Source organism: Netta rufina (assembly GCF_964035555.1).
Source record: "Netta rufina genome assembly, chromosome: Z".
Taxonomy (NCBI): domain Eukaryota; kingdom Metazoa; phylum Chordata; class Aves; order Anseriformes; family Anatidae; genus Netta; species Netta rufina.
In genome coordinates, this window is record NC_140126.1 from 42416534 (window position 1) to 42444341 (window position 27808).

The 27808-nt window shown below is 35.4% G+C and overlaps 1 protein-coding gene across 1 annotated transcript in view; it reads right to left on the reverse strand.

Annotated features, from left to right (window-relative positions):
* The window catches only part of CNTNAP4 (contactin associated protein family member 4), a gene marked incomplete at both ends in the record, with an annotated part of 227329 nt that extends 201811 nt beyond the window's left edge, over positions 1–25518 (reverse strand). The window contains 2 exons of the mRNA XM_084304819.1: positions 5121–5231; positions 25434–25518. Coding sequence (XP_084160945.1) covers positions 5121–5231; positions 25434–25518 — 196 coding nt within the window. The remainder of the gene's footprint in view (positions 1–5120; positions 5232–25433) is intronic.
* Between the last annotated feature and the right edge of the window lie 2290 nt (positions 25519–27808).

Consider the following 27808-nt stretch of genomic DNA (forward strand, 5'->3'; position numbering starts at 1 on the left):
AATTCTCTTCTCTAAGTGCAAAAATTAAAAAAAAAAAAAAAATGAGTAATTTATTTAAGAATAATTTATTGAAGACCAAATATTTTTTTCATCTTGCCCCATCAACACAATTCAACAGAGTCATTTCTAATTGAACCAAAAATAACCTAACCAGCCTGATTACTAAACCAAATAAAATGTTTTGAATGTGCAAAATGAATAAGATCTTTACCGTGTTGCGTGCTGTGACCCTGAGATATACAAAAAGTGAAAACAGAGAGCTACGAGTCTTATAATTGGACATCCTACTGCTTTGTATCTACATGAGGTAGATAGATGCCAAGGGTAAAGCCACGATCATTTATAATGTACACATGCTTTAGAGGACAATGTGAAGGAAAAGATAATTCTAAAAAAAAAATGCATGGTACAAACAATAGTTAGTACATTAACAAAAAAAAAAAAAAAAAAAGAGTCAAATGTCTGGGTAGATGAGGGGAGAGAAGTGAATGTGGTCTATCTTGACTTCAGCAAGGCTTCAGCACTGTCTTCTGTAACATCCTTACAGACAAGCTCAAGAAGTCTGCGATAGATGTGTGGACAGTGTGGTGGTGGATCGAGAACTCTAACTGAATGGCAGAGCTCAGAGGACTGTAATCAGAGGCACAGCCTAGTTAGAGGCCTGCAGGTAGCAGAGTCCCACAGGGGTTGGTACTGGGTCCAGTCTTGTTCAATGTATTCATCATGGATTCATCACGTCGATGTATTCATCGACATGGATTACGGAAAAGAGTGCACCCTTATCAAGTTTACTGATAACTCAAAACCTGATGAATGTCTGATAACCTAGATGGGTGTGTTTCTATTCAGAGGGACCTGTACAGGGTGAAGAGTTGGGTGGAGAGGAACCTCATGAAATTTAGCAAAGGCGAGTGCAGGGTCCTTCACCTAGGGAAGAATAACCCCATGTACCAGTCAGGTTGGGGGCTGACATGATAGCAAGCAGCTCTGTGGAGAAGGACCTGGAAGTCCTGGTAGACAGCAGGTTAACTATGAGAGAAATGTGCCCTTGTGGCCAAGAAAGCTAATGGTCTCCTGGGGTGCGTTGGGAAAAGTGCTGCCAGCAGGTCAGGGGAGGTGATCCTCCCCCTCTACTCAGTCTTGGTGGTTTCTCACCTGGATTATTGCATCCAGTTCTGCGCTCCACAGTACAACAAGATGAAAGAACTATTAGAATGAGTCCAGAGGAGGACTATGGAAATTATTAGAGGGCTGAAGGACCTGTCACATGAGTAGATGTTGAGACAGCTGGGGCTGTTTAGTTTAGAGAAGAGAAGACCGGGAGGGGATCTTATCAATATGTAAAAATATCTGAAGGGATTGTGTTGGCCCTCTTCCGATAGGGCCAAACTCTATTCATTGGTGCCCAGAAACAGGGCAAAAGGCAATGGGCAAAAACTGAAACAAAGGAAGTTCCATCTGACTATGACGAAATATTTTACTATAAGGGTAATGGAGAACTTGAATAGGCTGCCCAGAAAGGTTGTGGAGTTGTCTAGTCTGGAGATATTCAAAATGCACCTGGATGTGATCCTGTGCAATGTGCTCTAGTTCACCCTGCTTGGCAATCGGGTTGGACTAGATGACCTCTAGAGGTCCCCTCCAACTTTAACCATACAATGATTCTGTGAAATGCAAACAAGTTTTTATATGTACATTTTAGGTAGATCAATATCTTTAGGAAGATACAGTTTAGTGAGAACTCAGATGTTAGGTAAGATTTTTTAGAGCACTTATTTAGAACACACCACTTATCACTGGCCACCACCTGGATATAAAGCCATTGATCACCACTCTCTGGATGTGACCTTCAAACCAATTCCTTATCCACTAAATGGCCCACCCATCAAATCTGTATCTCTCCAATTTGGAGATGAGGATGTCATGTGGAATCACAGAGATACAAGAATGGATATATTTTTGTTATTGCAAAGTATTGTTATAAGTTAATTTAGTTACATACTTATCAGCTATTTATATTGATGTCAAATGTAATATTCGAATTTAATACGGTAAACTGGTGTGGTGGTTATACCCAGCTGAGCAGCCGAGCTTCACCACAACCACTCTCTCACTCCCCCTCTTCAAAGGGAAAGGAGGAGAAAATATGATGAAAATAGCTCAAGGGTTGAGATAAGAACAGGGAGATCACTCTACATTTATCTTTATGGGCAAAACAGACTCAGCATGAGATTGATGACATTTCTTACCTATCACTAGAAGACTGGAACAATGAGAAACAGAAAAACAAACTAAAAACATCTTCTCTCCCATCCACTCTCTTCCACCTCCTCCCCTGAGCTGCTCAGGGGAACAAGGAATGGTGGCTGCAGTCAGTCTGTAGTACTTTGTCTCCACTGCTACTACACAGCCACTCTCTTGCTCTGCTCCAACACAAGCTCCCTCCCATGGGATACAGTCCTTCCTGAACTGATCCTGAGTGGGCTTCCCACAGGCAGCAGATCTTCAAGAATTGTTCCAGATATGGGTATGTACCACAGGATCCATTCATCAGGAACAAACTTCTCCAGCACGGGTCCCCCACAGGAAGCAGCTCCTGCCAGATCACCAGCTTTTGCATGGTCCACTCTCCATAGGCTAGAAGTCTGACCTGAAGTCTCCTCCAGCAGGGGTTCTCCACTGGCCATGGCCTCCTTCAGGTCATATCCGCATGCTGCACCACGGGTTCCTCCACAGGCTGCATTATGGAGATCTGCTCTGCTGTGGTACACCATGGGCAGCAAGGGAAAAGCCTAGTCCACCAGGGGCCTCTCCACAGGTGGCAGCAGAACTTCTGCTCTGGCACCTGGAACACCTCCTGCTCAACTTCTGCAGTGACACTGGGTTCAAACCTGTTTCTCACTCCTCACTCTCCCAACTGCTGTGGTGCAGCAGTTTTTTTCCTTTCTTGAATCTGCTCTCAGAGATGTGAAAATGGCACAGTTTATTGGTTGACCTCTGGGCAGAAGCTGGTCCCATATTGGAGCTGGCCAAAACTGGTGCTTATCTAACATGGGGCGGCTTTTGTACTATTCTCTCAGAGGTCTCCCCAGCAACCCCTGCTAACAAAGCCTTGCCATGTAAACCAAATACATCAGGTTTATTTGAATGTCTCTAAATAACCAGTACAGTTCTTATTGTCTGTCTTAATGCTGACACTAAAGTTAGATTGTGATATAAGACATAACATCTTAAGTGTATTTTCTTTACCTCTGAACTAATTTCTTTATTTCCTGTTGGGTAATAAATAAACAGAAGTCAGTGTCCCCAGCAACTCATTCTTAGAAAAGCCAATGTTTGCTCTTGTTCTCAGTTTACTAATTGTCAGAAAGTTGAGCTTTAAAATATCCTTGAACATAGTCTACACTTGGATCATAGCTTACAAACAACATACAAAGATGATTCAAAACAGTAACATATGCTCTTGAATATATAAACTAAATTAATTTCAAACTGAAATTTAGCTGTTTTGCCATAACTTTAAAATAGAATATTATTTTTAGGTATGTCATCAGTGAGATTTTATTTACCAATAATATATATCTTGCCAGATTTTAATAATATCCTTCCTAAAGATATTTATTATTTATTAATTCTTAGCATTAGTACTTTGATGTTAAGAACAAGAACCTCATAGGTGTGGTGGGAAAAAAATATAAACAAATAAAATAAAAAATGGAAATCTTATGTTAATGACAGGAATAACTGAGCTCCTGGACATTTGGCTAATGAGACTGACTATTGAGATTGCTCAGTATTTTGAAGTTAATTCAAACTTGATTTAATCTTTTAATGTTCAGTGCAGTTACATTTATCTTTAATGTGACTTATGAACTCATTATAAAATAGACCACCAACACAGCACAAAGTTTAACGTGATGCATCTTGACAGTTTAAAATCTTTTTTTTAATTAGTTTTATTTTTACTTTTTTTTTTGTCAGAATTTATATCAGCAAACAGATACTGTACGAACCTTCAGAAGAGATGTCTTTCACAGAGAAAATATGATAAGACTTTTGTCATTAGGAACAGAAAACATATTTACACTACTTAGAAGAAATTCTTCATTCATGTAGTAAAGATAACACTAAATACAAGATACTAGTTCCTTCAGTAAAAATGAAAAATCTCTGGATCTTGTATGACAAATGTTCAAGTGTAATAGCAAATGTCTAACAAACTTTAAGGGCATTTAACAAAAGAAAAAAATGTCCCATAATTGATCTGAAATTTTTAGTCTAAAACGACTGAAAATCTACGTTTAATTAGTAAATCAGAAAAAAAATGGATATGACATTGTGCTGTCAGCATAATATAACTGATATATAACTGTAATATAACTGATAACTTAATAACAAGGTTTCTTTTCCTTTACTAAAAAATTGGACCATATGATAGTTACATATTTTTCCACTTTCTCAGTAAATAATATAATATTAGATTCAGTGAAAAAAAAAAAATTACAATAACTAGGATCTTAAATTTCTAGGAAAAGTATCAAACATTTTCTAAAACCTATTTTCTAAATATCAGACCCTGTCTTTCCAGCTGGAATATGCATTTGTCTCTAATTCCTTACATAAAGACATTAAATGACACTCGTACCTTTGCATATCCTGTATTTCGCCTCTATGAGAAAATAGATTATTTTATTTTATTTTATTTTGTTTTGTTTTGTTTTGTTTTGTTTTGTTTAATTTTACTTAGAAACAAAAATAATTTTAAAAGATGTTTTTGGAATAGGCACAAATATATGTCCAAAGCTGTCTACGTTTAATGCTGGAAAATCACATGAAGATTTCAGATTGATTCAGGAAGAATCCCTTACATGAAAATTAGTAAAATCTTTACAAAATTTTGCCACAAAGAAAACTAAATGTAGTGAGTTATTTGAGATTAGCTATTTTACCTTTCCTCTCTCCTTAAAATAACAAATTTAAGTCTCTCCTGCCTCAGTATCCCCAAACACACTCACAAAGCATCATTTCAACTTTGTGGACAGGTAAGAAAATACGGTATTTTATTTATTTTATTTTATTAAAAAAGAAAAAAAATCAATCAACCAATAAAGCACACTCACCCTCTCTTCGATTGAGCCTTGCAAATCCAGGGCTGTGACTGCTAGACAGCTCTGATGAACTGCTGAATGATGACTGAGGCAAACCAGACACCAACTGATCATCACAATTATCTGTCAGTGAAAAATATCAAGTTTAGGTTAGTGAAGTGAACATAACCCTAGCACAAGATGTTTATTTCCTTTAAATTAAAATAATAGTAATAAAAGTAAATTAAAAACAAACAAACAAACAAAAAATAATAATTTTAAGACTTCTTAGAATGACAAACTGGAAAATCTTTTGCTTTGTTGATGTTATGCATTTGAAAAAGATGTGACACAAAATCATTAACACACAGTTATTAACATGAAAGTCCTAACACCAGGCAAAACGAAACCTTAGTTCTCTGGAAAAACAAAACAAAACAAAACAAACAAACAAAAAAACACTACACCTTAACTGTAGTTCACAATCAACGGTGCACAAAAAAGCACATGTTAATTGATACTTTGGATGTTAAATACCTCTCCAGCTCAATTACTGTCTAGGGCATGCATCCATTCTCCATTTAAATTTGCAAAATGTAAATTGAGAATCAATATATTTTATAATTTTATCTGAATGAAGACGAACTTTAAAACACTAGATATGTAAGCAATATACTGTGCTGGCATCTGTTGATTAGAAAATGTGGGGAAATTATGTAAATTATTAGTCTTTATGAAATGATTGTTTTCAGGACAAACATTCTCTGGATGTAACTGATAAGTGAAAACTCACAGGTGAGTTCTTCTACAAAGCCTTCTTTTTGTCTACCAGGTTCCCAGTGTCAAAATCACAAATGTGAATCTTTTCCTGACTCGGATAATTAAATGTTTCTGCTGATTAATTATCAATATTTCTAATTATCAGCAATCCTCTTACATAAATGTCTCCAGGGGATTATTATATATTATTGTCGTTGTTGTTATTATTATTATTATTTATTATTATTATTATTATTATTATTGTTGTTGTTGTTGTTGTTGTTGTTGTTGTTGTAATCACTTTCAAATACCTATCATTTTTCATGTTGTCTCATTTGGTTCTCTAAGCAAAAAGGGAAAGGAGCTACTTTTCTTATATGATATAAGGAAACCAGCTATCAGGAAAATGATAACAGGAGATACGAAGTAAGCGGGAATTAAACTGCAGGGAATTAAGATAGGAATTCTTCAAGTATTAAGAATTACAAATCCAAGCCACAAAGATATAGATATAAGCCATTAATTGTAGGCCAGAAATAATAGATATCATCTCGTCCACAGTCCTCAGTAACTTGGACAGAGAAGAAAGAGACAGAGACAGAGTAGAAAATAAATTATGAATTTGTACCCTGAGGATCAGGAGAAAGGAAAAAAAAATCTTTCATAAAGAAAGGAAAAAAAAGTTGATTAAAAAAAAGAAAAAGTTTACATTACATGTCCACAAGGATATATAAATACAGTAATGGGACAGAAAGCAAAATTAAACATTGCTGATTACCTGTTCTCAGACGGATATTGTAAGTCTATTGATCTAACAATACTATAAAACAATTAAATGTACTGATAAAGTACTAAATGTACTGTCTTATCATGTAAAATGGAAAATCTATAATATATTTAAAAAAAAAATATTTTAATGCAAATCAACAGCTTACATCTACAAGTATTTAAACTTTGAAAATGCATTAGAATTATTGTCCATTGTAGGACACTAGATGGACATATGTATAAACAGCCTGACCAGTTCCTGCTGTATACAGATGGTTTTATCATATTTATTTGTATATAACACAAATAAAGAATCAACTAATCAGGCTACTTATGTGGAACAATGCAAAACCCAGGTAATATGCAAGGATCATTCTTTTCCACTTATTCCTTGAGAACAATATGACAAATCTATGATGATATCTATCAAAGAAAGACAGAAAAATACTACAGTCCCTAAATGTTGTAATAGAGCTAAAATAACATAAAAATAACACTCCAAATGAATCTTCATACAGAACCACATATTTAAATTCATTAAAAAAATAATAAGACCTTTGAGACATAATTTATTTTTCAATGTACTTACAAAATTAACATTGCAGTCTGACAACTCAAGGAGAAAAAAATGTAGTTTAGGAGAAACCGTGCTTACCCTACTGAGTTCTGACTTCATTAACTAAGTTACCAACTTTTTTTTTTATGCATAAGTCAATGTTAAGTAGAACAAAAAAAAAAAAATAAATGTATGAGCTTCTAATCTTTTGTTTACTCAAGGATAGAAAATAGGAAGACAGTTTTAGGTTGAGTATGACAAAATCTTAATCTCTGAGCAAACAGTGCAACCTCAATGGTACAGCAGATAGCATAACTATGTACTCTTTTTCCTTAAAGTATATACTGGCTGGCAGAATTAGTTTGTTTTTGTTTTGTCCCTAGTTCCTTCAGTCTTTCTTCCCTCTAAGTATGAGCAGTCTTTCTGTGCTGATGGAGACGAAATCTCTTGCTGGACACTGATCTATTTAGCACAGTCTTCTCACATTTCCATACATAGTTGCATATATCATTTCAAAATCAATAGAATTGTACTCTGATCTATTCCATACATTTCTGTCCTACTTAAAGATGTGTGATTCATTGTTAAAGAAAACATATTGAATGATCTCTCATATTGAATGAATATTACATGGTGTCTAGAAAAAACACTTATTTTCATTATTTCTTAATCAGTTTATCCAGTATTAAAATAAAGTTGATTTTGTCATTCCAGTGAATGCTCCTGCCCTATTAATTTTCTCTTCAAGTGAGTACCTAGCTTTAATAACTATGTATTTCTTGCTATTATATCAACAACTTAATGTGATGGCAGGGGTTGACAGTGAGAAAAGGATTTTTATTTTTTTTCCTGACTGGCACTATCAAGTACAGAGATATTCAGATGACGTTCTGAAACAAAAGGACTAGTAAGGTTGTACCACATCAAAAAACAATCGCTGCAAAGTGCAATTACACTTGCTGTTGTCATACATATCATAAAATATTAACTTACATAAGCCAACTTTACAAGAAACACTGCTGAGTCATGAACATTGGAAATGTTCTTGGTGAAATCAACTGGTGAATGGAGTGAAATCCATCTGGAGACTGGTCATGAGTGGTGTTCCCCAGGGGTTGGTGCTGGGGTGCCATCCTCTTTAATGTCCTTATTGATGATTTAGATGGTGGAATTGAGTGCACCCTAAGTAAGTTTGCAGATGATACCAAGCTGTGGGGAAGTGTTGATCTGCTGGAGGGTAGAAAGGTCCTGGACAGAATGGGTCATTGGCCAAAGGCCAATGGGGTGAAGTTCAACAATACCAGGTCCTGCACTTTGGTCACAAGACCCTACACAAGGCTTAGGGCAGAGTGGCTTGGAATCTGTGCAGAGGAAAAGGATTTGGGGGGCTGGTTGATGCTTGCCTAAACATCAGCCAGCATTGTACCCAGGTGGCCAAGAAGACCAACGGCATCTTGGATAGCACCAGGAATAATGTAGCCAGCAGGATCAAGAAGGTGTTTGTATTCTGTTCTGTTGAAGCCACACCTTGAGTACTGTGATCAGTTTTGGGCCCCTCACTTTAGGAAGGACATTAAGGGCCTGATGCGTGTCCAGAGAAGGGCTATGAAGCTGGTGAAGGGCCTGAAATGTAAGTCTCCTGAGGAGTGGCTGAGAGAACTGGGATTATTTACTCTGGAGAAGTGAAGGCTCAGGGGAGACCTTACCATTCTCCATAACTACCTGAAAGGAAGTTGTGGGAAGCTGGGTGTCAGCCTCTTCTCACAGATAACCAGTAACAGGACTAGAGGGAATAGCCTCAAGTTGTGCATGGGGAGGTTTAGGGTGGAAATTAGAAGAAATTTATTTTATGAAAGAGTAGTCAGGCATTGAAACGGGTAGCCCAGGGAGGTGGTGGTGTCACCGTCCCTGGGGTTGTTTAAAGAAAAGTTTGATGTGGTGCATAGGGACATTTTTTAGTGGGTGACATTGGTAGAAGGGTGATGGCTGGACTGGATGACCTTGGAGGTCTTTTCTAACCTTAAAAATTCTCTGAAGTGGACGGAGGACAGGACAGAGATAATGTTACCTGTACCACAAACCACTTGCATAATCAGAAACCTGAGATGAAATCTGTAAAAAAAAAAGAGCTGCTGAGAGGTTTTTTTGATAGCTCATTATCAATGCAAAATAAATGAAGTCAATAAACTGTCCAAAGTTCCATGACTCCACAGTATCTGCTTCTAACTATTGTAAAATATAATTAAGCTAGAAAGAATAGACAGAATCACAGAATCATGGAGTCACAGAAGGGTTCGGGTTGCTGGGGACCTTTAAATTCTATTTAGACCAAAGTTCCTACCAAGGACAGGGACATCTTGTAAATTTGTGACTCCATTTTAGTGAGGATTAAAATGGAAATATTATTCTGTATGGGTTCCTTCTGGACAGTGTAAATGGAATCTATCAGTCTAACAAAGAAAACACCAATTGCCACTAGAAGTCTTAAACAAACAGACAAACAAACAAAAAAAGACACTTTCCTAACTTTCTTAATTGTCGTGACTGTCAATATCATTTATTGAAACAACCAATCTGCTTATAAAAAATGTCCATGAAGAAAGTGTCTAAAGTGCTACTGTTGTGTTTGTTGGTTTTACCCTGATGGGCAGCTGAACCACACCACAACAACTTTCTCACTCCCTCATGGAAAAAAGGGGGAGAAAATATGATGGGAAGGGCACAAGGGTTGACATAAGGACAGGGAAATAATTTAATAATTATAGTCATGGGCAAAATAGACTTGACATAGGGAAAGTAATATAGTTTATTGTCTACCACTAGAAGACTAGAACAGTGAGGAGTAAAAACAAACTAAAATCACCTTCTCCCCAGTCTACAATATTCTAACTACTCTACCCAAGTGTCACTGGGGAATGGGGGATAGGTGCTGTGGTCAGTCTCTAATGCTTCATCTCTAATGCTCCTTTATGGTCACTCTCTTCCCTTGCTGCAATATGTGGTCCCTTCCATGATATACTGTCCTTCCCAAACAGACAACAGCTCTTCAAGAACTGCTTTCTTCATCACTTATCATCTTCTGACCATCAGTGGGTCCTTTTGGAGCCAGCTGGAACTGGCTCTTATCTAACATGGGGCAGCTTCCGGATTTTTCTCTCAGAAGCCAATTCTGCAGCTCCACTGCTATCAAACCCTTGCCATGTAAACATAATACAATTAGAGAAACAGGGTAATTACAAAGAAGCTTTCTATCATTTGGGAATGCATTGTTTGTAAGAGATAAGAACTCAGCACATAGTACCTGAAGATACAATACTGAACACCCTCTCCCAAAAGGTGTGTGCAGTATGTTCTGTATTTCTGTATTTTCCACCTTTTTTTTTTTTTTTCTTATTAATATGTATATAAATTAACTATGAACTGACTCAGAACAACAACAGATCATTTTCCTTATCACCTTTAGGCAGATGCATTCATATCTGCATTCTTATCTGCAACTAAACATACTTGAGTGCTCTATAAATTCACATCTGTAATTATCCATGGACATCAATAATAAAACCATGTAAAAACTGAGCATGAAATAGAGGCCAAAGAGAGCACTTCAGTGTGAAGAACATTAGTAAGATATAAACATGTGGTAGGCATTTCTTATAGAATAAATTTTAAAAATCATGTTTTATTATAAAGAAATAGAAAAAAAAAAAGTCTTGAAGTCTTATATATATATATATATATTTGATTATTTATTTATATATATATGCAAGTACAAAGTTAGGTGTATAATATCCAAAAGAATTCACTGTCATTACATAAGAAAATATCATAAGGTTTAAGGTTTAAGGTTTAAAGTATAAAATTATTTCCTCATTTTTTTTCCTCTTTTTTCTTCTTTTCTTTTTCTTCTTTTTTCTTCTTTTTTCTTCTTTTCTCTTCCTTTTTCTTCTTTCCTTCCCTCTCCTTCCCTCTCCTTCCCTCTCCTCTCCTTCCCTCTCCTTCCCTCTCCTTCCCTCTCCTTCCCTCTCCTTCCCTCTCCTTCCCTCTCCTCCCCTCTCCTCCCCTCCCCTCTCCTCCCCTCTCCTCCCCTCCCCTCTCCTCCCCTCTCCTCTCCTCCCCTCTCCTCCCCTCTCCTCTCTCCTCCCCTCTCCTCTCCTCTCCTCTCCTCTCCTCTCCTCTCCTCTCCTCTCCTCTCCTCTCCTCTCCTCTCCTCTCCTCTCCTCTCCTCTCCTCTCCTCTCCTCTCCTCTCCTCTCCTCTCCTCTCCTCTCCTCTCCTCTCCTCTCCTCTCCTCTCCTCTCCTCTCCTCTCCTCTCCTCTCCTCTCCTCTCCTCTCCTCTCCTCTCCTCTCCTCTCCTCTCCTCTCCTCTCCTCTCCTCTCCTCTCCAAGATGGTAAATACACAGATTTAAATTAATATCTCTCCTAGAGGAAGGACCATGTTTGTTATAATCTAGCTGCATATTATGAAAGTGTAAAATTTTCTAAGTAAAAAAATGATGTCTTTCTTTTCTTCAAATATTGGGCCAGACAGGGTTATTTACTTTTAAATTTCTTTATAAAGCCTAGAAAAAACAGCTATGGAAATCTTTGTTCTGTCCATGTCAACATTCTAAATTTTGAACAGCAGTATTATATGTCAGTATGCTGGAAATTTAATTTTATCGTAACAGGGAGAAAGTCAGAAAGCCAGACATCTCAAGTGTAGTTAAAAAAAGAAAAAAAATATTCTCAAAGCTACACAAATACAGAATGAGTTTAACCACTGAGAAAAACATCACTTACTATTTTAAAGAAAGTTTCTTTTTAGTCTGAACCTTGTAGATATGTTAGAAATAACCCTTCCTCTCCTTCATGTCAAACTCCACTTTCTAATGCAGATGATCTTATAGTCTATGATCTGGTATATTATTTCTTCTTTTAGTGATATCTAAGTTATGGAAAAAAGTTACAATGAATTTTGAGAAGAAATTTCATAGAGTCTTAGTATTATAGTGTGGTTTATGTTGAAAAGATCTTTAAGATTATCTAGTTGTCCCCTGCCCCCTCATGCCCATCCCCTGCACACCACCACCACCATGGGCAGGGACACCTTCCACTAGAACAGGTTTCTCAAAGACCCATCCAACCTGGCCTTGAACATTTCCAGGGATGGGGCATCCACAAATTCTTTGGGCAACCTCTTCCAGTGTGTCTCACCACCCTCTGAGTAAAGACTTTCTTCCTTATATTTAATATCTATCTATCTATCTATACGTAAATATATATATATATATTAAAGTAACCCCCCTTATCCTATCACTACAAACCATGATAAAAAGTCCCTCTTCATATTTCCTGTAGGTTTTATTTAGGTATTTGAAGGCTGCTAAAAGGTCCCTCCAGAGCCTTCTCTTCTCCAGGTTGAACAACCACAGTCACTCATTCTTCCTTCATAGGAGGGGTGTTCCAGCTCTCTGATCATCCTCATGACCCTCCTCTGTACTTTCTCTAACAGGTCCATGTCCTTTTTGTACTAGCAAACTCAGAGCTGAACACAGTACTCTAGGTGGGGTCTCATGAGATCACAATAGAAGGTGAAAATCACCTTCTTTGACCTGCTGCTCTTCGATGCAGCCCAGGATATGGTTGGCTTTCTGGGTTGCAAGCACACATTGCCAGCTCACTGATGCTTATCAACCAACAGCCCCAAGTCCTTCTGCTTAGAGCTGCTCTGAGTCAGTTCTCCACACACCCTGCATTTGTGCTTGGGATTGCACTGGCCCAGGTGCAGGATTTACACTTAGCCTTGTTGAACTTCATGAGGCTTGCACAGACCAAACTCTCAAGCCTGTCCAGATCCCTCTGGATGGCATCCTTTCCCTCCGGCAAGTTGATGACACCAAGTAGCTTGATGAGTGAATTTAAGTTGGTTTTCATGTTCCAAATATTTTTAAACAGTCTTTTGTTTTAGGTTCATATAAAAAGGTTTTGGTAATGGAAAATATTTTAGTAGTTTAACACCAATAGATAACCATGAATGACCATGCTAGTATCTCACTCCCCTAATTGACAGAACAGGGGAAGAAAATACAGTGGGGAAAACCTACATCATCACTCTTTTCTCTTAATCTAGCATGGGCTCTATCCCATGGGATGCAGTCCTTCCTGAATTAATCCTACATGAGCTTCTCCACAAGATGCAGCATAGATACCTAATCCATCATTGTATGCTATGGGTTGCAGAGGGACAGCCTTCTCCATCATAGTCATCTCCATAGACCACTGGGGAACTTCTTCTCTGGTGCCAGGGCCACTTCCTTTCCCTTCTTCACTGACATTGGTGTCTGCAGGGCTGTTTCTCTCACATTTTCTCACTCCTTTCTCTCCCAGCTACTACCGACTACCTATGAACCATGAACTACTAGAACCAACTACTATGTTCTTTTACCATTTCTTAAATGTGGTATCATGAAGGCACAACCAGCATCACTGATGAGCTCAGCTTTGTCCAGAAGTAGATCCCTTCTTAAGTCACCTGGAACTGGAACAGGCTCCCCAGGGACGTAGTCACTGCACCAAGCCTGTGTGAATTTAAAAAGCAATCGGACTGTGCACTTAGTTACATGGTCTAAACTTTCAGATAGACATGTGCAGTGCCAGGAGTTGGACTTGATGATTCTTATGAGTCCCTTCCAACTCGGGATATTCTATGATTCTATGATTCTATGATTCTGGACTCTCCTCTCAGACCACCCCTGCAGCACTCCTGCTACCAAAACATTTAAAGGAGGCTATAACAATCAACACAGTGAGTATTTGTCACCCACTACTATTTACCAGTAATTTACCTGGTTACTATGACAGACTGCAGTTTAAGAAACACATAGAATCTTACAGTATTCTGATCTGAAAAAGCATTTTGCACTTTTATTTATTTATTTATTTATGTATTTATTTTATATGCCTGTGTGTATATATGTATATATATATATATATATATATAATTATTATTTCTGGCTGAAACTGTCCACAATTACAAGTGTAGTTTTAACATAGTCACATAAGTGGGGTTCCAAAGGAATGTTCCAAATAGAATTTCACAGTCCTTAGGAATTTCTTCTTCATCAACTGTTTTTTTTGTTTGTTTTTGTTTTTGTTTTTTTTTTTTTTTTTCCTGCACATAGCTCTATACTAACAAATGACAGGGATGAAATACAAGGGTCATAGGTACATTCCAATGTTCTCCTAAGGCTGGGTCTCCCAGGTTTAAGATTATTTTGTGTTAGAGTCCAAATAGAATACCTGAGAAAAGGAGGCATAAACAATTTTAGATGTTATCCAAATGTTCTATATTAATTAAAATATTATCTGTAATGTATATAATTAAATATATATAGAATCAGTAAATGATATTACCTTTGCTACTGTAAAATGGTACAGGTATGAAAGATAAATCTCCCCCAAATATATACATATATATTTATCTCCTTTTAAGATGTTAAACCACTTAACCAGACATATGCAAATAGCTATCAAAGTGAACGTGAATTCAAGCATCATATTCAGCGTTTCCTAAGGAAGTCATAGTGATCTATTATGATATCAATTCATTGACACTAGCTCACCAGCAGATTTTTAAATCAAGTTTTTCGTTCCTGAGTGTTCTAGTATGCACAACCACACACTGAAACATGACATAATTTAATTCCATTCAACATACATTTTCAGCACCTTTGTCAGTACCTTAGAAACAAATCCACTGAGATATTGTCAAAATATATTAGATACATCAAAACAAGAACTGTCCCCTTCATTATCTCCATCCCACATATACACTTTACTAGAGGTGAGTATTAGATCAGGGAATTCTTTCTCAAAATTTCTCAATTTATCCATATATCAAATATCTACTAAGAATACAATACATTGCTCCAAGAAAAACTGTAATGTGAAATTTGTAACTAGAAGCTGCACAATCTTTGTCATTTTAGATTTGATTTTTTTTTTTCCTTTCTGCAGATATGACACAAGATGGTGGGAAAAAAAAAAAAAAAAAAAAGCAAATTTTCTACTGTAGTATCATAAGTTCCTAAGTATAACAGAACTTAATTTCAGCAAACATATGAATCATTCCCTTACCCAGAGTTCAAAATTTAGGTCAGTCTAATTGGATATTTAAATATCTAGGAAGCTAGCAAATAGATGCAGACATTTTATAAAGGATTCAATAAATAAAAACCCTTCATTGCAGATAGTGCAAAAATATACATATTGGTCCTTATATATAATCACTTTTTACCCAGTCTCTGTCTCTTTTTTTTTTTTTAACTTCGTGGAAGGAAGGAAGGAAGGAAGGAAGGAAGGAAGGAAGGAAGGAAGGAAGGAAGGAAGGAAGGAAGGAAGGAAGGAAGGAAGGAAGGAAGGAAGGAAGGAAAATCCAAACAAAGATTTCATAGCTGACTCATGTCTCATTTAGTCAATTCTGTACTTCATTTTACTTAATTATTTATTTTTGCTACAATGGTCAGAATAACATTTTTCACAGAGTATACCATGAGTAAAATTCTGCCTTTTTCCTTTTCCTTTGACACATTTATCATTGTCATACAAACCTTTCAAAAATACATTAAGAAATGAGACTACAATGAAACTACTTATATTTGTTTTTTTGTCAGCTGGGACAAATGTATAATTCTATTTTGTTACAGAACTCTGTATCTGAATCCTCCAAACAAAGCAAAACTAAAAGACTTGTGCATGGAAAAGAGATAGAGACCAGTTATATTCAAACTATTCAACATGTTATCAATAAATGAATAGTCATCTCATTTCTTCTAAAGTTTTTATTTAATATTTGTTTAGGTAAAACTCCCATTGATTTCCCTAGGAGCTCTGGTTGAATAAAGACACTGAAATTTATTGTTGTTTTAAATTGTTTTATTTATTATTAAAATTATGGAGATTATTCTGGGAGTTATTGAAAAACACCTGAAGGACAAAGCAGTTACTGGTCAGAGCTAGCATGGGATCACTAGGGAATGGTCATATCTAATAAACTTGATTTCCTTCTAAAACAAGATCACCCCGTTAGTTGACTAAAAGAAGTTAGTCGATGACATTGTTCTGGACTTCAGTAAAGCTTCCAATACTGTCTCTCACAGTATCCTTCCAGACAAAATGACCAGAATACAGTTAGATGAAAGCATAATAAGGTGGGTGAACCATTAGCTAATTAGTCAGGCTCAGATGTTTCTTGTAAGTAGGGTTACAACAGGCTGTCGACCTGTCACTAGTAGGGTTCCACAGATATCTGTTTTAGGACCAGTCCTCTTTAGTGTTTTCATAAAAAAATTTGGATGAAGGACTTGAATGTTTTTTTGAGCAAGCTCATGCATGATACCAAATCGGGTGGAGCTGTTGGTCAGAGGTCAGTCATCAAAGGTGGTGAGGCCTTGCAGAGGTATCTTGACAAATTAGACAGCTGGGCAATCACCAACAGCATGAAGTTTAACAAGAGCAAGTGCCAGATTCTGCACCTGGGAAGGGGCAACTGCAGTTAAATGTATAGACTGGAGGACAAGATGCTGGAGATCAGCCCCCACACAAAGCTATTTAGGGGTTTTGATCAACAGCAAGCTGAACACGAGCCAATAGAGTTCATTGGTAGCCAGGAGGGCCAACCACATCATGGGGTGCATTGTCAGCCAATCAAAGGAAGCGATTGTCCTGCTGATGTGGCCTCACCTTGAGTACTGTGTGCAGTTTTGGGTGCCACAGTATAAGAAAGATATAAAGCTTTTAAAGGTTGTCCAAATGAGGACAATAAAGATGGCAAATGGTCTAGAGGGGAAGATGTATGAGAAGCAGCTAAAATCACTTGGATAGTTCAGCGTGGAAAAGAGGAGGCTGAGGTATGTCCTCATTGCAGTCTACAACTTCTTCATGAGGAAGAAGTGTAGAGTCAAATGTTGATCCCTTCTCTGGTGACTAGTAATAGGACCTGAGGGAACAGATTGAAGCTGTGACAGGGAAGGGTTGGGCTGGATATCAGGAAAAAGTTTTTCACCAAGAAGTTGTTCAGGCACTGGAACAGGCTCCCCATGGCACACAGACTGCAGGAGTTCAAGAAGCATTTGAACAATGTTCTCAGATACCTCCAATTTATTTATTTATTGGAGGGTGGTCCTTTGGGCACCCAGAAGTTGGAATTGATGATCCTTGTGAGTCCCTTACAACTTGGATATTCTATGATAGATTTATGATAGATATAATAACAAAATCCTATGTGCCAAATAGTCTTTTTTTTTTTTTTTTTTTTTTTCTTAATAACAAGGTAAAACAAAACAAATGGTATTAAAGTTACACTATTATTACAAAACTATTTCAAACTAGACAGGTGCATAGGTAGTGGTATTCGAGAAATAACACTTAGAGACACAGTTTGTTGCGTTGGAGTATAAAAGGTTTTCCTATCTTCTCTAGTAAGAGCCTATAACTGTCATTATATGCTGGTTGGTAAAAAAAAAAAAAAAAAAAAAAAAAGTTTTCAAATAAAAACAACAAGATACTTTTATCTGTTTTATCACTGTTATCTAGACTCACAGTCATAACTAGTGATAAGACAAATTCTACACTGCAAAGTGTCTTATACTAGAAAACTAACATTCCATTAATTATTTTTTTTTCTTCTATCTTTTGCATGAATTCTTTACTACTATATTCTCTCCACATACTATAAAGGGACTTAACTACCTCAGAGGCAGACATCCAGGTTTCAGGTCTTTAATTTTAGACAGATATATATATATATTTTTCCCTCTCTAGAAACCATTTGAGTTCATCACATTGTCCAAGAGTAAGACCAATTTGTTAATTTATAAAGCAGTAAAAAATCAGGAAAAATTTACATTCTGCATCTCCTTCTAGTTACTTTTCAATGAAAATATCTTCCAGATTCTAATTAGTATTTTCTTATTATTGCTGTATAATTTTAAACATCATATGCCCTCCCCATAATTTGTAATATTGGGAAAAGAAATGTCCCCTGTCCTCTCTTCAAAACTTTCAGATGATTACAGAATATCTATGTTGAGTATATCCAATCTAATATAGCAGAGCATAAAGCACAGTGCTGCAGGTGAATTAACCAGAGTCTTCCTATATGGAGGGTGCCTTCTTCTTGGTGCCTGCTTGCAGCACTTTTTTTATATTGCACATCACTCTCTGAAAATTTTACTCTCACTATCTTGTTCAAAATCTCTGCCCCAGAGCTGGAACAACCACCTCTTCTATTTGCTGTACTAGTAAGGTTCTTTATTAGTTTACACATCATATAAATCATGATATTTTTTCCCTCTTGTTTAACTACATTTTTCATGACAATTTTGTTTGCTTGTTTTGTTTAGCTTAGAACATGTTAAGCAGACACAGCTGGGAATTAGTGGAGGACAAACTTCAAATATACTGGGCAAAAAAAAGATCTTTAGAAAATCACATTTTTAAGAACAATTATGTTTTGGGAAAAATTTCTATTTGAATTTAAAATTAGGCACATCAAACCCTTAAAAGAGCAAGATCTACTTCAGTTAACATCTGAATAAAGAATGATATTAAGTAATAAAAATAAATTCAAATATTTCATCATGATGTTTCTAATCTAAATTTCCCTCAAGACCACATACGTAATTATGTTAATTACTAAAAGTTTGTTATAGAAGCAAATAGGTACTCTACCGACAAGAAATAAGCAGTAACTTATTTTGAACACTATCAAGGAAGAAGATATAATTAATAAAAAAGTAACTAGACCTAACACATAAATTTCCTAAAAATGTTTTATTTGTTTATATGTTTGTTATATCAATCTTTTGTGATTTAAAACCTTAGACATAGGTGTTTTGTATGTCTGTTTTTGAATAGTCTGTTGAGAAGTATGTTTAAGTATTTTTTCTGTAGGTACTAATTTTAATCTGTTCAAAATGTAAAACGTTTTCAAGTTTTCAATCACTTTTAAAAATTATTTAATTGAAAATATGCCATAAGTAGTACATAAACAAATTTTTTTTCTTCTATGCCATATCATATTTTGCTTACTAAAAATTGCATAGAAATTTGTAATAAACACTGGTGAATCTGAAAAGAAAATCAAAACAAGACACCGAATATCTTCATTTCACAGTTTTAATTGAAGACTGGTGGTATAGGCTTCGACTGATGGAGGGAGACCTATAGAGTCTTTGACAAATATTAATCTGTAATGTTATACTGCTACATTCATAAAACAAACACAATAGATCATTAAGCATTAATAAGTACATAAATGTAAACCATCACAAAGATAAAAGTTCTAGTAACCAAAATCACTTATACATTAACATTCCATCATTTTTTACAAAAATGAATCAAAACAGAGCCATTTTTATAATCACAACATATATATATATATATATATATATTATAAATTATATTTTTAAGGCATATTGAAGCAGCTTTTGTCATGACAGGAAAGTAATAAATGGTATTGCATGGAAACATACATTTCTTTTTCATTTTTAACCTAGAAATCATGCACAGGCCTAGCCTGCAAAAATTTAAGTTGCAAGTTACACACACTGTAAAAATATTTTACAATAAAGAACTATCAAATATATCTGCCTTTTTTTTTTTTTACTTATATTTAACAGAGAAAAGAAAAAAGAAAAGGGAAAATAAAATACTACTAATAAAAAGGTAATAGAAATTAAAAAGAACATAAAAAAGGGCAGGGCAGGGCAGGGCAGGGCAGGGCAGGGCAGGGCAGGGCAGGGAAGGGCAGGGCAGGGCAGGGCAGGGAAGGGAAGGGAAGGGAAGGGAAGGGAAGGGAAGGGAAGGGAAGGGAAGGGAAGGGAAGGGAAGGCAAAAGTGCAAGCAATTGTACAAAAATACCAAAGCACAAAATTATCACTATTGTTTTACTTTCCTTTCCTCTTTATGACATAACTGAAAACTGAGAAGCAAGAGAAAAAAAAATCACTTTACACTACAGAACCTCTTAAAGAAGTCAATGTATACTTCTGGAGTCACTTACAGACATGACTAGTTTTAAAAGTTAGCATTTCTTTATGTTGTTGATGTCCCATCATTGGACCTGTTTAAGTCCAGGTTGGACGGGGCTTTGAGAAACCCAATCTAGTGGAAGATTTCCCTGCTCATGGGAAAACCCCAAATATTCAGTGGTTCTGTGATTCTATTATATAAACTAGAAAGCTGTCTAGTGTGTTCCAGGACATTTGAGCCCTTTGAATGGTCTCACTGCTCCACCCTCTGCTATAATCAGAAATGTTGTTAGCAACTAAAAAAGAACAAACACAAAAAAAGTACTGAGAAACTTTCCCACAAAAGAGAACTCTAACCTTTAAATATATTTCACAATAAACTTGCAAGCTTGCAAGTAGCACCAAAGTGAAAGTTCATTTCTGGAGGAAAAGACAGCCAATATTCAAAACATGGAATATTTCTCCGGCATCCAAGAGTTCTTTTTATTTATTTATTTACCGGGGGGGAGGGGGGGAAGCGGGGAGGAGGGGGGAGAGAGGGGGAGAGAGTGGGGAGGGTGGAAGGGCTGGGAGAAAGATTTGACCTATTTTTTTCCAGATGAAGGTTTTAGAATATACATTTTTTTAGCTTGCCCAAGTTTTTTTCATAAAATGAACTGATGAAGTTGCAGATATATCAGATGAGAAACACATATATGTAGCATGTCATTTTCTACTGCTACATAGACATATTCAAAAACATATTACTAAACTTGAGCATTTATACTCATATAAAATGATAGAAATATGCATTATTTTCTGAAACATGGGAAATTGAATACAACGCTTTAGTTAAAGTTGGTCTTTCTTGATGAATGTTGATACATGCTTACACGTGAAAAAAGAAAGCAGAATGGCAAATACAGTATTATCAAGATCTGAATAAGTTAGTTATTATTCTGAACCCCTTAATGTTTAACAGTACTTGAACTAAAACACATTAGATAATAACATATGATGCAAAAGCTATTACTATCACTGATAATTTCACATATAACATTCTGCTTATTTATTTATTTATTTATTTTAATTGATTCTATCCTTATTTGAGGATGTCATTACTTGTCTGTTACCATCCATCAATCATGACCAGATTTTCTCCATCCATTCCACTGACTGAGCTCAGGGACAAACATGTTTGTGGGAATTTGAGAACCTAAAGCAATGGTATGTAAAGTGTTGATTACACTCCATTTAATAGACCCAACACCTTCCTGTGAATTCTTAACCTTGAAAGTCTGAAACAAATTTTGATAGATGTTTCCATTGGCATTGGTTTCAATATAATGTTGATACAAGCTTTAGTACAGTTACTATACTAAAAACATTCAAAATATACCAGAGACATCTCTAATTCATGTAAATAACAGCCCACATGTGGCCTGCTCTCTGATAGGATCTCCATTGCTATCTCAGAGATGAAATAGTGAATAATAAACATAAGATACATAGTAATGAGGCTAAATGAGAATTAATAACATTTCTATTTTCTCCTCCTCTACATTTCACTTCAACTAGAGGTAAAAGAATTTCAATTTAATTTAAGTTGTTCCTGAGAAACAACATTTTTGTATATTTTAAATGCAATTTCATGAAGTTGTTAAAATAGAAAGAGTACTTTTCAGCACTGATGACTTACGTCCAAACAAAATTCAAAACATTTTCTAAATTACATCGCAATACTTTTCTTGTAGTAAGTAAACATCTTCACTGGTGATATTACTTGTACAGTGACTTGCATATGATAATATTATGAACATATATGATTGTGGACCCCTCTATATGAAAATCTCACTATCATTAACAGTCATTCTTTGCTGGACTTAGAGGAAGCCTTTAGCAAGAAGTCCGGCATATAGTAACAATGATGATGGTGATGACGATGATGATAATAATAAATTGTTAATAAAAATAATAATAGACATTTTGGGGTTCATAAAAATACAGTCTTTGAAGTAAAAATATGGAAATCTGAATTGAGAAAATAGAAGGTTTTGTAAAACTGAATAGTTTTACAAAGGGAAGTATAAAGAAGTGAGAATTTACATGGAAAGTCACTAATGTTTTGTTTTTAATTCCATTTACAAAATTGACATTAATAACTTTTAGTCTGTTGAGTCAATATGTGTAGAGGGTTTTATCATATTTCATGCAATATTTGAGGTTTAGAGAGTTTACAGGGAAAAAGGAAAAAAAAAGTTTAAAGAAGTTATGATTTAATACCTCATTTAAAACTATTTAAAACTCACTTTTGACCTTACACACTTTCCTGTTCACAGATGTGTATTTCAAACTTCTCAATGCTTTGGGAGTGTAATTCTTTATGAGGAAGAAAACAAAGGAAGAAGATATCAAGGAGAAGCATTACTATAGAACATTTACAAGATTTGGTTTTCCAGCAGCAATTATTACCTCTTTTGGTAGGAAAAGTTATAATTATGTTTTCAAAATGATAAAGAAAAAAAAAATCATATTAACTCTCATTTTATAGATGATGTGGATGATGTGTCTGTCATCTTCAAAATACCTAAAAATGCAACAATCATTCATTGAAAGAAGGAATCCTAAGTTTTCTTTAACACAGAAATAACTCTGAATATGTGAATATTTGGTCCAATTTTACTTTACAGAATTGACTTAGTTACTTTGGTCTTCATATATTTTATATATTTTCTTTATATCTGTTAGCCAAAGGAAGATGAAGTATTCATGATCTGGTATTAAAAAACAAACACAAAACTAAAGGAAATGGAGTTGATTACTTTAGAGGAAGAAAAAAAAAAGTATCTTATTTACTTTGATGATTGACAATCCACTATCCACGAAAATTCATGCAAGGAAACTGAATTTTACATGCTTTCATAAACATCTTTGAATATATTAATGTCTATAATAGATCTACTGAAAGTGATTTCAACTCCTGATTAACTTCTTAAGAAGAAAAGATTAAAGTTCAAATGAATATATAATGGCTGCTACATGTATTGGCTATAATCATTAGTTATGAAAAAGTTTTCTCCTGAGATTATTCTGTGAAATCTAATGCACTAAGTTCACATGTTGATACATGAGATGGAAACTGTCACTTTTAAAATAAACTAATTCTTCCAGTGAAAGGTTTATTTCCAATATAATATAATATAATATAATATAATATAATATAATATAACATGACATGATATGATATGATATATGTTTACATATATAAAAATTTTGTTTGTTTGTTTGTTTTGTGTGTGTGGTGGTTATTTATTTATTTATTTATTTATTTATCCCAGGTTAGATACTGGAATGGAGAAAGACACTAGTTTGGCCAAGCTTTCTTTTGTTCAAATGTTAACATTCATTCCTTTTTAATCCAACTTCACATTTCTACAATCAGTTTTATTTCCTGTAGAACGGGTAGAGTTCTTCCTTTCTCAGTTCAAATGAATGTTTTGACATAGTAGCTGGGATACATTCATAAATAAAATAACAAATCATTTATAAATATTAGCCGAAGTGTGAAAAATCTATTAATTCAGGTCACTCATTTTATACTGTATTTGAGTTTGGCTGATTTTGGTAAGTATTTGAAAGCCAAAAATAAATGTTTTTCATACCAGATTTATTTTATGCTTCGTAATTCTGCGTTGAGAGTAAGCAGTTTGAGTCTTTTCCTCAAATCTTGTTTCCTAAATTGTAAGAGTGACCCCTAGTGTTTTACTGCTTTGCTGTATGCTGCGTCTTTTTTTTTTTTTTTTTTTGCAACGGTTTTAATATACCTCCTTGTAATCGACTGATTTAGCTTTGTGCATACTGCCAAATGCTATTAATGTGCAATTCAATTATCATGGTCCTGTGAAAATGGATGTATTCATAAACTGTACAATGCAGAATGATGAAGAGAATTAAAGCTGTGGCTGGATTGCAGAAGGGTGTTTAACAAGAGGAACTTAGTATTCATGTTTAGGGCTACTCTATGCACTTGAGTATCAAATGAGATATCATTACTGAATGACAGCACAAGATCATTTTTGTGCTGCAGTGTGAACTTCTGGCTCATGGGAGCATGCTTGGTTTACAAACCATCCTTATGCAAAACCCTAGTCTATAGACCCACACAGCACTTCAAACTTCTCTGCCATTGTTCCAATGTTTCCAAGGAGCTGCCCCTGCCACTGGTCTGTAAGGTTATTCCTGAACATTCCTTGTTGCTTTGGCATTCACTTTCTTTCCATACAGATATTGCTTCTACCCTCACCATCCCTGTGATTCCTAGCCAGTGCCTTAACAGGAAGGAAGGAAAATATGCTCAGTTCAGATAATGAGCATCTGGTATTTAAGCAACTGTTATACCACATGTATGCAGAATTAAATCCTTCAGAATGTTTATGCTGAATCAAAAGGAACAAGTACATCTCAAAACAATTACTGAATGAGAAAAAGTCTTAAAATTAATTTCCTTGTAAGTTATTTTTCTTTTTTTTTAGATTTAAGGATGATTAACGTAATTCAACACTGAAACCAGAGGTATTTAGGATATATATCAGATTTTTGTCCTAGAGGGCAGATTCTCTTTAAAACTATAATCACTGTCTTTATTTTGTAATACCACCCTACTGGCTAACTATGATTTGCTCATTTTTTAAAAACTTTCTGATGGAACGGATAGCATAGTCTTTTTTAGCCATGAATATACAATACTCCCTATGCAAGAAATGCAGAACCCATAAAGTCTCGTTATCTGCATTTTTCATTGTTATATTTGTATTGATGTTGAACTGCATAATAATGTCAATCAGAATTATCTCAGTGCTAGCTTAATTCAGGAGATGCAGATACCAGCTTTCAAAATTATAAATTGCTAAAAAACAAGCTGATGCATTACACAATAGAGATCTGCCAGTAATTTCCATGTAAGACATAATTCCTTAGAAAAAGCTGCAATTATAAACAGAAAATAAAAATGCAAATGGGTCTGAACACATATCTCTATGTAAAATGCTTTCAGATACTCTCAGAATGTAAGGTTTATAAACAGTGTTCTGTACCTAGACACAATGAAAATCCATAGAAGGATTTTATAATATTTTCAGCCTAGTAACTTGCAGGCATGATTTCAAAACAATAAACATTAATCCCCCCAAAATATTTATTCTAAATGTAAATAAAATATACTGGAAGTTTTCAAAACACCCTGTATTGAGTTTTAAATCATATATAGTACTTACATTTATTCCCTGCCACTACCATGTTCCAGTTACGAACAGATATGAGAAACAGCAGCTTCAAGAAGATCTCAGTGACAGAATCCATGTTCACATTCACTAAGGCATCCAAAAGAACCAGAGTATTAGGAAACAGCTGCTCTGTAGTTCAGTCTTATTCTTGCCTCTTCTTCTCACTGCCTCCCTCTCTGTCTCTCTTCTCGCAGTGCTTTCCAGCAGGCAGACACCTCAATCAAACGCACTCGGCGTCTCCTCATACATGAATACACACCTCCAAATTTGTTCCCCCCCCCCCCCCGCCCCCCAACCACCACCACCACCACCACCACCACAGCAGCAGCAATCCCCGAAGAGCAGCAAGAATCTCTCCTCCAGTTTCACAGAATCATTCAGCGATAAACAGCCAGGCTACCCTGCGCAGCTCGCTTTCAGGGGCTGCACGCTCACAACGCGTCCTGGACACCCCTTGTGGTGACAGGTAGGAAATGTGAAGCTCTGACGAAAGCCAGACAATAAAACAGAGCAACCAGCACATGAGCACTAAGACAAACCTCTTGCTCTATGCTTGCTGCATGCTCGCCCTAGACAGTTCGTTTCTTCTTTCTTTCTTTCTTTCTTTCTTTCTTTCTTTCTTTCTTTCTTTCTTTCTTTCTTTCTTTCTTTCTTTCTTTCTTTCTTTCTTTCTTTCTTTCTTTCTTTCTTTCTTTCTTTCTTTCTTTCTTTCTTTCTTTCTTTCTTTCTTTCTTTCTTTCTTTCTTTCTTTCTTCTCACTCTTGCTCTCTTTCTTCCTCTCTCTCTTGCTCTCTTGCTCTCTTGTTTTCTCTTTTTCTCTTCCTCTCTTCCTTTCTTCTTTCCTTTGGATGGGAGGCAGTGTGAACATTATCTATGTGTACTGCTGTTTCTCTCTCTCCATTATATATGTTTACTGCTGTTTCTCTGTTTCTCTCTCTCTTTTTGCAAAAATGCAAAAATGCAATTCTGCATTTTTGAATTAAGTTTTATGTATGTAATAAGTATTATAAACTTATGAGTGAGAATGGTCTGCTTTCAGTGAATGAGTGTAGGCTGACTTACAGGCTGCTCCTCAGAAAAATAAATTATGAAATACCATCTGTGGGTTTATTGTTATTAATAATGACACTTAATAATTACATTTTCAGACCCTAAGAGAAAATCCTTCCAAAATAAACATAAGAATATGCTGATCTTTTCTGAAGAACTTTTATTCCAATATATACACATAAAATACATTTTATTTTGTTTGTTTGTTTGTTTGGTTGGTTGGTTTGTTCGTTCATTTGTTTGTTCATTTGTTTTCTTAAAGTGGAAGTTGTCATTGGCATGTACTAATGTTTGGAACATATATACAAGCATTTCATTTGGGAAAGAGCTGGAAAGGAATTTTAGGTCATTACATTTAAACTATATCCTTAAAGTGTTTCTTGTAACACTAGATAAATTGTTGTGTATGAAGAATAACTTGACTGTTAGCAAAGTTTTGAAACAGATGAGGACAAATGCTGTGCTAAAAGGTCTCATCAGTGGTTCCATCACTGATGCTTCTGAGGGTTTCTACTCTGCAGCATCTTAACATTTTGGAAGAAACTAGGTAAATAGTGAATTGAAAAATAACATTATGATTTATTCTGAAGTATACAGTCAACAGAGTTAGTAAATATAAATTCAGCCCAGTCACACAAACATTGTCTTCCTAATTCAGGTGTTCTGTTTAGGAGCTTTGGTATACCATATTTTTCCATCTGAAGGATGTCTGTAGATCAGACACTAGCAAGAGGAAAAAGAAAAAGAAAGAAAAAAAAAAAGACTTTTAAAAAGACTTTTAAAATGCTATCATGTTTAAAAAGACCTAGGTTAAGTTAGTATATTGTGCACATTGTCTCCTCTATATCAATTTTTGATTGTATAAAATAGGCATTTATGATCAAAGATAATATGGATCATCACCTGAGTTCTAGTTCACCTAAAGCTTCTCTTAAGTTTTAAACTCTATTTCCAGGATCTAGTTCAGCTATGAAGTAACTTGTCTGTAAACTGTCTTTCTTCGTAAAAGAAAGAACAGAAGTTCCATTGATTAATATTGACATTCTAACTAAATTAAAATGAGCATAAAAATGTCCATTCTACTGCATCTCAATTCTAAAGAATATCCCATGGGATGGTGCTGGACTCTGCATCTAGGAAAAAAAAAAAATCATGTTTAAAAAATAGGAAAAACATCACATAAAATCTTGGCAAGGTCATTCTGTAGAATGATAGTGTTTAAGATTAGCTCTCAGAACCCCAGGGCTTTGAATTAGGAAGAATTATCATTCCAGTAGTGTAATGCAAAATCAGTAAAAATGCCAATGACTTCGTGG